Source organism: Penicillium expansum (assembly GCF_000769745.1).
Source record: "Penicillium expansum strain MD-8 chromosome Unknown contig40, whole genome shotgun sequence".
Classification (NCBI taxonomy): domain Eukaryota; kingdom Fungi; phylum Ascomycota; class Eurotiomycetes; order Eurotiales; family Aspergillaceae; genus Penicillium; species Penicillium expansum.
This window is the reverse complement of record NW_015971177.1, coordinates 220,293-233,600: the sequence shown is the minus strand read 5'-3', so window position 1 is coordinate 233,600 and position 13,308 is coordinate 220,293. Positions and strand designations below refer to the sequence as shown.

The 13,308-nt window shown below is 51.0% G+C and overlaps 5 protein-coding genes across 5 annotated transcripts; 4 read left to right on the top strand and 1 right to left on the bottom strand.

Annotated features, from left to right (window-relative positions):
• Positions 1-593: 593 nt before the first annotated feature.
• Positions 594-4,418, top strand: PEX2_012690 (tRNA (cytosine-C5-)-methyltransferase; the record flags this gene model as incomplete). The annotated part of the gene is made up of 4 exons (XM_016738546.1): positions 594-1,508; positions 1,695-1,888; positions 1,968-4,070; positions 4,133-4,418. 4 exons carry the CDS (start codon positions 594-596, stop codon positions 4,416-4,418), a joined length of 3,498 nt encoding a protein of 1,165 aa, XP_016602852.1.
• Positions 4,419-5,494: 1,076 nt separating this feature from the next.
• On the top strand, positions 5,495-8,852 carry PEX2_012680 (glycoside hydrolase family 35 protein; the record flags this gene model as incomplete). Its single annotated transcript, XM_016738545.1, has 7 exons — positions 5,495-5,629; positions 5,687-5,763; positions 5,828-6,130; positions 6,188-6,569; positions 6,622-6,756; positions 6,809-7,481; positions 7,531-8,852. The coding sequence occupies 7 exons, from the start codon at positions 5,495-5,497 to the stop codon at positions 8,850-8,852; spliced, it is 3,027 nt and encodes a 1,008-aa protein (XP_016602851.1).
• Positions 8,853-9,336: 484 nt separating this feature from the next.
• Positions 9,337-9,990, top strand: PEX2_012670 (uncharacterized protein; the record flags this gene model as incomplete). The annotated part of the gene is made up of 1 exon (XM_016738544.1): positions 9,337-9,990. One exon carries the CDS (start codon positions 9,337-9,339, stop codon positions 9,988-9,990), a length of 654 nt encoding a protein of 217 aa, XP_016602850.1.
• Positions 9,991-10,260: 270 nt separating this feature from the next.
• bfr1 (putative nuclear segregation protein (Bfr1)) lies at positions 10,261-11,971 on the bottom strand (the record flags this gene model as incomplete). The annotated part of the gene is made up of 3 exons (XM_016738543.1): positions 10,261-10,479; positions 10,537-11,706; positions 11,861-11,971. 3 exons carry the CDS (start codon positions 11,969-11,971, stop codon positions 10,261-10,263), a joined length of 1,500 nt encoding a protein of 499 aa, XP_016602849.1.
• A 304-nt stretch (positions 11,972-12,275) lies between these two features.
• PEX2_012650 (DNA-directed RNA polymerase core subunit RPB5) lies at positions 12,276-13,187 on the top strand (the record flags this gene model as incomplete). Its single annotated transcript, XM_016738542.1, has 3 exons — positions 12,276-12,371; positions 12,457-12,539; positions 12,662-13,187. The coding sequence occupies 3 exons, from the start codon at positions 12,276-12,278 to the stop codon at positions 13,185-13,187; spliced, it is 705 nt and encodes a 234-aa protein (XP_016602848.1).
• Positions 13,188-13,308: the final 121 nt, after the last annotated feature.

The following is a 13,308-nucleotide window of genomic DNA, read 5'->3' as shown; positions in this document are numbered from 1 at the left end:
AATGCTCCAGGAAAACTGGGTTTTTGGCGGCTTTGATTTGAATGTACTATCAATCATTGCCTTGGGCTGTTAGATCCCAAATTCGTGTGTGAAATAGCAATTAATGGTTTGCCATAGTAGACTATAGTTTGCTGCCTCCGCAGCAAACATACCAATTATTTCCTTTGTCTGTTCTATTTATTTCAGTGCACTGCGAGGTTGTTCTTTCCCAGCGTATCGCCGTTGCCGTTGCCATTGCTGTCGCTGCCACCGTTTTACTTTCCTTTATCGCGTAGTGTGCTTCATCCTCGGCGTCCTCTTCTACGGTTAATGACCTGTGCTTTCTCACATAAAAACCCAAGTCCTCGTATTTGCTCCATCTCATAGTTCTCCAAATTCGTCGTTTACCCTTCACTTGCTACAAGCAAGCCTGATCGAGACTTCACACCTTGAGTACCTATCTAGGTACTTCACTTTGACAATTGACATCTTTATTGACTCGATCCAGCTCGTAAACTCTTGTATGTTTCCTCAATATCTTCATTCGTGCTCACTACCTTGCATACTGATTTCTCCTGACTGATTAATGTTTTAGTTACTGAGCTTCTCTCATCATGGAGCGATTCTCCACTCTGCCAGCAGAGTTGCGCCAGCTGATCTGGGAGTTTGCCGTTCCAGCACGAGTCGTTGAGATCGGAGAACCCTGTGACCCGGATATCTTACCAGAGGAAGACCTCAGACAAGCTTGGATCCTTAACAGGAAGTATCCTGCCATTGCTCATGTCTGTTGGGAATCCCGCAAAATCGCTCTGGCCAAATTCAAGCTTCCTAAAGGTCTTACTCTTGCGTCGGGTTGTATGACAGACGCTCGATGGTGGTGGAAGTCTACTGACATTATTCACTTCAACGCTCCCGATATTATGGTAGACGCTCAAAGATACGCACTGGAGGATGCCTTGCTCGACTCGTTAAACGTTCCTATTCTACGCAAAAAGGTCTCTATCAGTGCGGATGTCGTCCACCCTTTCTTGCGCTTCCGTACCAGGTCCGATATCCAACAGTCCTTGGTATGGGAAGTTCTTACATCAATGAAGACATGCATTATATCCCTACACACTGTTTGTATCCGAGCCACCAACGAGCAAGCTCGGGAGCTGGGCCTCTTTGGCAACGGTGACGAGCCAGCACAGTTGATCGACCCGTCTGAAAAAGCAGCTATCGAGCGGTTCAGACAGCTCTGGATGAACACAAAACAAGAGGTGTCTTCAGTTAAGTTCTTCGACACAATCGACACCGAAAGATTCACCTTTCGAGTCGAAAGGTGGCTCGCGGAGATGGCAGCGGAGTATATCGAATTCAGATGGAGCCATCCACCATTCCCAACCCCAGGACCGCGGGTTGTAACTGAAGCACTTCGTCGGTATCCATCTCAAAGACACAGTCCTGACACCAGACAATATCTCGTTGAATTTCCCACTCTGGAATTGAGGATCATGTTTCGACTCTGCCCACCTGCAGTGGTCGATCCGGTGATTACATAACCATCCCGCATTTGATCGGGAGATTTTTTGAAGACAATTTTGTTTGAAGTACACTTTCCTATAACTCTTACCACATCATAACAATGGGAAAACGTGGCGGCAAAAAGGTAATTTTATCCTTGATTTGTGCTGTATGAGTTGACTGTTGAACTGACCGTGTCTCCTTTCTTCTAGGGTGGTAAAGGCCGCGGCGGTGGCGGCGGCGCAGGTCGTACGCGCTCTCAATGGCAAGATATTAGCAGAGAGAACGAGAAGTTCGAACGCTACTACAATGAGCCCGAGTTCCTTCCGGAGGAAGAAAAGGATGTTTTCTGGGCTACCATGCGCAAGGATCTTCCTAACAGCTTCCGTTTCACCGGTTCTCGAGGGTAAGTCAATTGCTTTTTTTTTGCGATTCGCGCATTGGGAGGTTTCAAGTAATATTGACTGTTGTGTGCCGTTAATTAGACATGCGCTGGCCGTTCAGCAGCGTCTGAAGGACCACCACATCCCCGAAATCACTTCTATCAAATACGAGGACGAATTCGTCGAGCCCCCGCGCCCAGTTTCATGGTACCCCGATCAGCTCGCTTGGTCCATGACCACTCCTAAGAATGTCATCCGTCGATTTGCGCCCTTTTCAAAGTTCCAGAAGTTCCTTGTCGCCGAGACCGACGTCGGAAACATCAGTCGCCAGGAGGTTGTCAGCATGATTCCTCCTCTCCTCATCGACGCTAGGCCTGGAATGACTGTATTGGATATGTGCGCTGCACCGGGCAGCAAGTCTGCGCAGCTTATGGAGCTCCTTCACGCAGGCGAGGAAGATGCCATTGCCCAAGTCACTGAACAGATCAAGAGCGGCACTGCTGGACCTGAACCCCTCGGTCCCGAAGGACTGAATGACGACGGCCGAAGCACCGGCCTATTGATCGCCAACGACAGCGACTACAAGCGCGCTCACATGCTTATTCACCAGATGAAGCGCCTGAGCTCACCCAACCTGATCGTTACCAACCACGATGCCACAATGTTCCCTTCCATCAAGCTGCCTCCTCTGCCTACTACCGATGGCAGCAAGCCTAAGAACAGATACTTGAAGTTCGACCGCATCCTGGCAGACGTTCCTTGCTCTGGCGATGGTACTGCGCGCAAGAACGTCGGTGTCTGGAAGGACTGGACCCCTGGCAATGCTTTGGGACTTTACAGCACACAATCTCGGATCCTGGTTCGTGCCCTGCAGATGCTGAAGGTCGGCGGACGGGTCGTTTACTCAACCTGCAGTCTGAACCCTGTAGAGAACGAGGCTGTCGTTGCCTCTGCAATTGAACGCTGCGGTGGCGCTGCCAACGTTAAGATCATCGATTGCAGCCAGGAGTTGCCCGGACTCAAGAGAGCTTCCGGCCTGAAAAACTGGAAGGTGATGGATCGGGAGGGCCGCATGTGGAACAACTGGCAGGAGATTGAGGACCACCGAGACCAGGAGGGCATCAATGGTCTTGCCAGACTTGCAGAGGGCATGTTCGCCCCGACAGGCGAGGCTGCCAATCTACCGCTTGACCGATGCATGCGTGTCTACCCTCACCAGCAAGACACTGGAGGTTTCTTCATCACAGTTCTTGAGAAGACCTCTGAGATCAAGGCCAAGCCGGAGAGCAGCAACGTCATCCCCAAGGCTTCCGTTGCAGCCCTCGCCGAGGAGCTTGATTCTAAGAAGAACGAGGTAGATGGAAAGCCCCTGGAGAAGCTCGAGACGCTGGATGAATTGGTCACTCCTGACCACCAGGCCCAGGAGGAACTCGCAAAGAACGCTTCTGTTGCCGAGGCCGCCCACCAACTTCCGTACTCTGCTACTCTCGATGCATCGACCCCTGTCTCTCCCATGAAGCGGGATGCAGATGATCTCGAAGAGGAAATTCCCGCTAAAAGGACTAAGCTCCACGATGGTAGCGAGGTCCTTGTTGGTGACCGCCCTGTTCACGCCCCAGCGCCTGCAGTGGGAAGTGGCAATGAAACGCCTATTGATAGCACACCTGCTGCCTCCGCACCTACTACACAGCCTTTTAAGAAGAGAGGTCCCCGTCAAGAGGAGCCGTTCAAGTACCTTGATCCCAACCACGAGGAGCTTCTTCCCATCTATGAATTCTACAAGTTGTCCGAGCGATTCCCCCGTGACCGCTTCATGGTCCGCAATGCCGAAGGTCTCCCCACCCGAACAGTCTACTACACCAGTGCCTTGGGACGTGACATTCTCACCTGCAATGAAGGCCAGGGTTTGAAGTTCGTCCACTGCGGTGTGAAGATGTTCGTTAAGCAGGACGCACAGCGCGAGAACGTCTGCAGATGGCGCATTCAGACCGATGGTCTGAAAATTGCCGAGCCTTGGCTGGGCCCTGAACGGTCCGTCATCCTGACCAAGCGGGAGACTCTGCGTCGTCTCCTTGTGGAGATGTTCCCTAAGGTCAATGACGATGGCTGGAAGGAACTAGGCGAGATTGGCGAGCAAGTCAAGGATATCCCCATGGGTTGCAGTATTCTTCGCGTTCAAGCGACCGGCGAAGAAGATGGTCTTCCGTGAGTTTTCCTCCTTCACATTCATTTGAGTGATATTTGCATTTTACTAACATAATCTATAGTGAGGCCATGGTTCTGCCCTTGTGGCGATCTCTCTATTCCTTGAACCTTATGCTTCCCAAGGAAGAGCGCCGTGCCATGTTGCTGCGTATCTTCAACGACTCCACCCCTCTGATCAATACCACACAGAAGCAGGGTGGCAAGACCGAGCCGACCGCTGAGGCTGAGGACGTTGCACTGATGGAGGAGAATATCGAGATTGGACAGGAAGCCCAGGACGACGTGGATGATCGTGAGACATACACCAAGGATGGCGATGAGGAGGATCGCTTCAACACCACTGTGTAAATGGGTCTGTTTTTTACATGCTCCTGTTATGGAGATCTCTTTGCTGTATCAAAAAGCCAATATCATGAATTCCGTACCTTTTTAGGTCCATCCTCTGTACTCCGTAATCTCCAGATTGATCTGCAACGGAGAAACGTCGGTAGTACTCCGTATGTACATTCACGTTATGTACAACGTCCACCGGTTAAATCCAGGACCTCCACATTTCCCCGCAGGAGAATTGCTTACTTTTGATTTCAAGTTGATTAAATGGCGCCACATTGGTTTGGCATAGTCATTTCCATTGACCTTGGTAAAGGTGCGAGTCTCTCTTGTTTACACTCAATACTCCGTATAGCTCTATAGACCAGACTGGTATACTTCGTAGAATAAAAAGTTACGCCCTCAGAAAGAAAAAGATCGCATCGACAACTCTCATGCCATCTGATATGTGGAAAAAAAGGCCCCGCAAGGCAAGCTGGGGATCTTCGGGCCGCTTACCGTGTGAGGTTGAGGGTGAATAATGGACAGTAAGGGCTTGCGGCCATAATGACCCGGGGGATTTTGGCTGAATGTCTTTGTCCTTCGAGTATATCCGTATGGTTTACTCCGTACATACTGAGGTAGTTTGCTTGGAATCTGGATGTGCTTCTTATAGTATACTACAGGTTCCCATTCATAGTTAAAACGATGGGAGTACTCTCCTATTTCGTTTTGATCAGAATACTTCTATATTAATTAGAATACCCTTCTTCAAGATGTTCCAAGATTCCAAGATGTCCCTTAAATCCTCAATATGGCCGCAAAAACATGCCGTAGTGGATCCTGGACCCTTTCTGCATGAGCAATGCGGAGCATCCGGGGCACCCCTCAATCTGGGAGAATGACGAAAGGCTGGGGAAAAGGGTCATTGCTAATTGCTACAGTAGTATAGAAATCGTATGTTGCATTGATTAGTGTCAATGCTGCCCCGAGTCTCTCTGGACTATATGAATGGCGCAACCCCTGCATTGCAAGGAAATTGGACTTGAATCCAAGTGCTTGTTCCTCCCTCCCTAGCACCCCGTTTTACCCCTGTGTAAACCGTTGAGATAGCTATGAAGCTCTCGTCCTCTTGGGCTATTGTTTGCCTGGCAGCTCAGGCTGCTGGCGCTGCCATTAGCCATTCGGTGAATGGATTTACTATCACCGAGCACCCTGATCCTGTTAAGAGGGATTTGCTTCAGAAATATGTATGTGAGGCTTGGTACTTGGATTTGGATAGTTGTGCTGACGGCCACATTGTATAGGTCACTTGGGATGACAAGTCTCTCTTTGTCAATGGCGAGAGACTCATGCTCTTCAGTGGTGAAATTCACCCATATCGGTGAGTCAAAAGGCATCAATTGGCTTTTTGCAAGAAATAATTATGCTGATGAACATCCCTGCAGTCTACCTGTCCCATCTTTGTGGATTGATGTGCTCCAAAAAGTTAAGGCTCTAGGATTCAACTGCGTTTCTTTCTATATCGATTGGGCTTTGCTGGAAGGTAAGCCGGGTGAGTATACTGCCGAGGGAGTCTTTGCCCTGGAGCCATTCTTCGACGCCGCCAAAGAGGCTGGCATCTATCTTCTAGCGCGCCCTGGTCCTTACATCAATGCTGAAGTATCGGGTGGTGGTTTCCCGGGATGGCTACAGCGTGTGAATGGAACTCTGCGGAGTAGTGATGAAGCCTACCTGAAGGCAACGGACAAGTAGGTGACCCTACCAAAACGCAAGAAAGCACCGCGAATACTGATATCGTCAACTAGCTACATTGCCAATGTTGCTGCAACCATGGCCAAGGGTCAAATTACAAATGGAGGACCCATCATTCTTTACCAACCCGAGAACGAGTACAGTGGCGCGTGTTGCGGATACGACGGTTTCCCAGATGCAGCTTATATGCAATACGTGGAGGACCAGGCTCATAAGGCTGGAATTGTCGTGCCTCTTATCAGCAATGATGCCTGGGCTGGCGGCCACAATGCCCCTGGAACTGGCGAGGGAGCTGTGGATATCTACGGACATGACAGCTATCCTCTCGGCTTTGACTGCGCAAACCCCTCTACCTGGCCAGAGGGTAATCTTCCCACTGATTTCTATACCACACACATGAAACAGAGTCCCTCCACTCCATACTCTCTGATTGAGGTACGATACATGGATATCTCTCGTGTGGATTATCAATCTAACTGGAATATAGTTCCAAGGCGGTGCCTTTGATCCTTGGGGAGGTGTCGGGTTCACGAAGTGTGCTGCACTCCTGAACCATGAGTTCGAGAGGGTGTTCTATAAGAACAATCTCAGCTTCCGAGTTGCATTCCTCAACTTGTACATGGTATGTCCGACTCTCCTATCATACTGATCCAATTCTGATCTTTCATTGATAGATCTTTGGTGGCACCAATTGGGGCAACCTGGGCCACCCCGGTGGATACACATCTTATGATTATGGTTCCCCAATTACTGAATCTCGAAACATCACCCGTGAGAAGTACAGCGAGCTGAAGCTGATTGGCAACTTTGCTAAAGCATCACCGGCCTATCTTGTATCAACGCCGGGGGACTTGACCACTTCCAAGTACACCACCTCGTCTGATCTGGCTGTGACTCCCCTGCTTGGAGGCAACAAGACGGCTTCTTCCTTCTTCGTTGTCCGACACTCCGACTACTCGAGCCAAGCGTCCGTCGACTATAAGCTCAAGGTTCCTACTAGCGCCGGTGATGTGACTATTCCCCAGCTTGGCGGAAGCCTTACTCTCAGCGGTCGTGATTCCAAGATTCATGTTGTTGACTATGATGTGGCTGGCACCAATATCCTCTACTCCTCTGCTGAGGTGTTTACCTGGACGAAGTCTGGTAAATCCAAGATTCTTGTGCTGTATGGCGGACCTGGCGAGCACCACGAATTGGCTGTCTCATCCAACTCGAAGGCCTCGGTTATTGAAGGGTCATCGTCGAGCATCACCACAAAGCAGGTGGGCAAAGCGGTTGTTATCGGCTGGGACGTCTCCACCACTCGCCGTATCGTGCAAATTGGTGATCTACAAGTTGTTCTTCTGGGTAAGTGCTTCCTCAAACACCGCCGTGCTTCATCTAACCAAAATACTAGATCGGAACTCTGCCTACAACTACTGGGTCCCTCAGCTCCCAACCAAGGGCACAAGCCCTGGCTATAGCTCCCAAAATACTGCCGCTTCATCCCTCATCGTCAAGGCCGGCTACCTCGTGCGGACTGCTTATGTGCAAGGCAACGACCTTCATCTCACTGCTGATTTCAACGCCACCACCCCGATTGAGGTGATTGGCGCTCCATCAAATGCCAAGAACCTGGTTATCAACGGCAAGAAAGCGCAGGTCAAGGTCGACAAGAACGGAATCTGGTCTAGCAGCGTCGCTTACACAGCACCGAAGGTCGAGCTTCCGACTCTGAAAAGTCTGAAGTGGAAGTCTATTGACACTCTGCCCGAGATCCAAAACTCGTACGATGACTCCGCATGGGTTTCCGCAGACCAACCCACCCAAAACAGCGTCCATAAACTCAAGACTCCAACCTCGCTATTCTCCTCTGACTACGGCTTCCACACCGGAACCCTCCTCTTCCGGGGCCACTTTGTCGCAACCGGAAACGAGAAGACTTTCTTCGTGCAGACTCAAGGTGGCAGCGCATTTGGCAGCGCGGTATGGCTGAATGAGAGCAATATAGGATCATGGGGCGGAATTTCTATCGACGCCGACCACAACGGAACCTACACACTCCCAACCCTGAAGAAGGGCAAGTCGTACGTGTTTACTGTAGTCGTGGACAACATGGGCCTGAATGAAAACTGGGTCATCGGCGAAGAGCAGATGAAGCTTCCCCGCGGTATCCTCAACTACGAGCTGTCCGGCCACTCCGCGAGTGACATCAGCTGGAAGCTTACCGGCAACCTGGGTGGCGAGGACTACCTGGACAAAGTCCGCGGGCCGCTCAATGAGGGCGGTCTATACGCCGAGCGTCAGGGCTTCCACCAGCCCCAGCCGCCGACCCAGGATTGGAAATCTGGCAGTCCCTTTGACGGCTTGTCGGCGCCTGGAATCAAGTTCTACAGTGCGAGCTTCGATTTGAACATAGAGAAGGGCTGGGATGTTCCTCTGTACTTTAACTTTGGGAACACTACGTCGCCAGCGGCTTACCGTGCTCAGCTTTATGTCAATGGGTACCAGTACGCGAAGTATGTGAACAATATTGGTCCCCAGACGAGCTTCCCTGTTCCAGAGGGTATTCTCAACTACCAGGGTACCAACTATCTGGGGCTGAGTCTGTGGGTGCTGGAGTCTGATGGTGCTAAATTGGAGAGTTTGGACTTGATTCATACTACTCCTGTGCTGACGGTGCTGAAGGTTGAGTCAGTGGATCAACCTAAGTATAAGAAGCGCAAGGGGGCTTATTAAGTGTTCAACAGCAGGTACATAGGTAAATAGTTCAGAGCAAGCAATACAAAGAGAATGAGTCAAAGTATTGTAATATCATCTTGAATATAATGTTCCTTACTCCATATATCATGAGAAATGTCCGAAGTATAAAAAAGTAGGGCATCCAATGTCATCTCCACTTCTCCGCAGATCCCAGCCACCCCAACCTCCTCTTTACTTCTTTAGTGTGTGACATTTGCTTGTATTTTTTCTTATTTCCTTAGGCATTTCTTGATCCTTTTTAATATCTTCTCAATTTTGTACGGAGTACTCCATATTTCCAACCAAACCCACACCTCTGAGACCGCATATGCCATCAACCCCCACCAGCGCACACCAGCTCGCAAGCTGAACTCAAGTCATACATTCGCTCGAATCGAAATACCCAAACCCTCGCACAACCCTCTCAACAATTCTATCCACCCTCACAATCTCAAAACCAACATCCAAACAACCAGACACAATGTCATCCCACCCCCTCGAAGCCCTCGAAGCCCTCGACCTAAACCCAACCAAACCCAGTCTCAACACAAGAGACCTAAATCCAAATCTCCTGTACACCGACACCTCCCTCCAAAAACGCTACACAACAATCTCCATCCCCTCAACCTACGGCCGACTCAACTCAAGCCCCGCCGCCGGTACCGTAGTTGGAATCGTACTGGGAAGCGTAGCAGGCTTCGTACTGCTAATGTACGTACTCTTCCTCGCGGTGAACCCAGGCGGCGTCGCGCGGGGCGGTGCAGCAGCGCCAACCTCATCCTCGATCTCGATGTCGATGTCAATGGACGAAGAAGAGATCGTGGAAGTGCACAGCCGACGTGGATCATCTGCGGGACGGAGACGACCCGACGTCATCGAGGTCGCGGAGGAAAGGGAGAGTTTCCGTGATAGTTATCGGCGTCGTCCGTCGTCGAGACATGATCGTGTCGTTGTTGAGGAGTCGCTGGCTACTTCGGCGACTGGGGATGAGGATATTATTGAAGTTGAGGAGGACGAGTCTAGTGTGCCTTCTGATGTTTCGCCGCGTCCGCCGCGGAGGTCTAGACGGGGTGGGGTTAGGCATGTTGATCCCATGGCTTATGGTGGGGGTAGTGATTATAGTAGTCACCGATGATTTGGGGGTTGATGTTTGTTTGTTTTTTGGATGCGATACCCTTTTTATGTGTTATGATTTGTTTTTTATTGATTGATGATGCTGATTTATATCTGGTAATGTCTTGTAATGATGGATGAGAATGCTTTTATAAATCTTAGATATAATGCATATGCAAGAGCCAAACAACAAAAAAAAAATGAAGAAAAAGACGCAGAGAGAATGCTAGACAAACGCTAGACTTCATGTATAAGTTGACGCATTGAGCATGTACGGATAACCTCCTCAAATCTATGCCTTCTCCTCAATCGAGGCCTTCTTGAGCTCGTCCTCAACGTCGGCCACGGCATCCTGCTCCTGAGCCTGCTCAGCCTCTGCCGAGGGAGCGCCGTTCTCTTGAGCGGGCTTCTTGGCAGCATCGGTGGCCCGGCCGTTGGTCTGGGGGGCGTTGGCGGCCTTGGTCTCCTCCTCTTCGAGGCGGGTAATCTCTTCCTGGGCCTTCTTGATGTTCTATGGGGTAATTAGCAACTGGCCATAACCGATAACTTTGAAAAGAACAAAACTTACCTCTTCCGTCTTGCTGGCCTGGTTCTTCTTCCACTCGGTGATCTTGGCAGCCAGCTTCTCCACAGAGGCGGGGACATCCGACTGGTTCATAGGAGGATCGATCTTAACCTTGGCGAAGTCCTCAATAATACCAACATTCATGTTGAACTTGGTGCTCTCAACACTGGCAGCGGCACCACCCTTCTTGCCGCCCTTCTTGCCCTTCTTGCCACCGGAACCGACGAAGTAGTCCTCCTCATCGTTCTTGCGCACAACCTTCATTCCCTTGATCTCAGCAGCTTCAACAGTGCGGCCAACTCCGGCACGGAAATTGCTGCCCTCATCCTTCTTCTCGTCCAGACCGAGGGAGGAGAAGTCGTAAGCGGGATCAAAGTGACGGATCAGACCCTGTGCGGTCAGGATCTCGTCAGCGTAGGCAAGCTGCGAGGCCTCCTCCAGCTTCTTATCAGCGATCTTCTTGCGCTTCTCACGGGCAAAGGCCTCGTGCTCAGCCTTCTGGCGCTCGCGGCGCACACGCCAGGCCTCATCCTCGTACTCCTTGTAGGCACGACGGGCCTTGAAGTAGGTGTCCTTAATGGTACGGATAGCAGTGTACTTTTCCTGCTGCTCGTTGCGCAGCTTGGTGCGCTCATCGCGCAAAGTGTTCAGGTTCTTGAAGACACCGTCCTGCTCGGCCTTGATGGCATCAAGCTCCTTCTGGATCTCGGCGTACTTGTCGCTCAAGGCCTTGGCCTCGGGGTTGTCGAGGGTCTTGCGCAATTCGGAGATCTGTGTCTTGATGTCGTTAATGCCCTTCTGGGCCTCATCCAGGCCGGCGAAGCTCTTGCGCTGCTTGCGCAAGTTGGAGACCTCGGTGAGAGCCTTGCGCTCATCCACCAGACGGAGAGTACCAGAGTCAACCTGCTTCTCGAGGCGGGCAATCTCCTTATCAATCTCCTCGACGCTCTTGAATGACAGACGTCCGCGAGAGTTGTTCTGCTCGGTAATGCGGGACTTGAGGTTGGCGTCCAAGGCGTTGATCTTCTCCTGGGTGGAGGACCGGCTGGACTTGAAGCCGGACTGCTTCTGGCGAATGGAGGAGAGTTCGGCGCGCAGCTCCTGCTGTTTCTTAACGGTGGGCGAATCCTGGTTGTTGGGCTTGGCGTTGTCCAACTTGGCCTTGATTTGGTTCTGTTGCGCATATCAGTCATTGGCCCGAGGACATGGTATGCAAGTAAATAATGAACACGAGGACAATCAACAATCAGAGTGGGTCGGGGATCATCCCCGCGACCCAAGTCAAATGAGAGCTCAGTGAACAAGTCCAAAAAAAATGCATCCATACCAATTTCTCCTGAGCAGCAGTGTGCTCCTTCTCAGCCTCAGCGAGACTGGTCTTGTAGGCGGCCTCGTCCGGCTTGGTGGGCTTAACCCGCTCCGCATCAGTAGCAGCCATTGCGACGAATTGAATGTAAAAAGAGAGACAGAGAGAAGGAAGGGACGAATTGCCTTCTGAGGACCTGAAAGGATTAAATAGACCAACGAGACCAAAGCGAAACTGAAAAGGGGAAACTTGGAATTATTAAAATGGTTCGGTCGGTTTCTCCGCTTAAGCGTCGTTGGCAGAAAGTTCCCGCCGATTTTTCGACTTCACCTTTATCTCTCCACCGGAGCTCTTTCTACCCGTTCTTTTTTTAATCTCTTGACGAGATAACCTCCTATTTCCTTTTCTATCCTAGTCATCGACTTATTACTCCACCATGGATGGAGATTCGGCACACTCCATGGAGGCCGAGCGCGAGATGACTCGGCTCTGGCGCACCTTTAGAACAGTCTATGAACTGCTCGCTGACCGGGTAGGCACTTCAGATCGAGTCCCTGACTTTTCAGTGTCTCTCGCAATGCCCATTTACTCAAGGCTAACGATCGGCGACATACTAGGGCTACGAAGTGTCTGATAACGAGCTGGTACTCCCGCTAGAAGACTTCCGCGCAAAATATGCTGACCCTCTGGGTTACCCTGAGTATGCGAAATCCTTGCGCCCACCGTCCCATTGTCTCGAGATAGTGAAAACTTGAGCTGAGAAATGCCGGCACACGCCATTGAAAATGTACACATCGCTAACAATATGTTCCGCAACAACAGTCGCACCAAGATGAAAATCCAAGCCCGCCCCACCGATACCATGAAGCTGAAGTACACAGCACTGCCCAGCAAAGCGAACCCAAACCCCCAGCCAGACTGCGGCACAATCTACGTCGACTTCTGCCCCGACTCCTCAGGTGTCGGAACCAAGCAAGTGCGCGCCTTCAACCACCTTGTCGATGAGAACAACTTCCACACTGGTATCTTCATCACGCAGACGCCGATCTCGCCATCCGCCGTGCGCCTGCTTTCTGGCGTCCCCGGCCGTATTTGCGAGCACTTCCAGGAACAGGATCTGCTCGTCAACATTACCCGCCACGAGCTGGTCCCCAAGCACGTCCTGCTTAGCCCCGAGGAGAAGGGCAAGCTCCTCGAGCGCTATCGTCTGAAGGAGTCCCAGCTGCCCCGCATACAGATCTCCGATCCTGTCGCCCGCTACCTTGGCTTGCGCCGTGGTCAGGTCGTTAAGATTATCCGCAAGTCTGAGACTGCGGGTCGCTATGCCAGTTACCGCTGGGTCATTTAAGCTGCAAAACAAGGTTGCTGGAAATGGAACAGTAAGATTGATATGCGACTCTTCAGAATGGACCGACGCTAGATCTTTCTTTTCTTTTTTCTTTTTCTTTCATTTGGGGGGTTTACAGAGA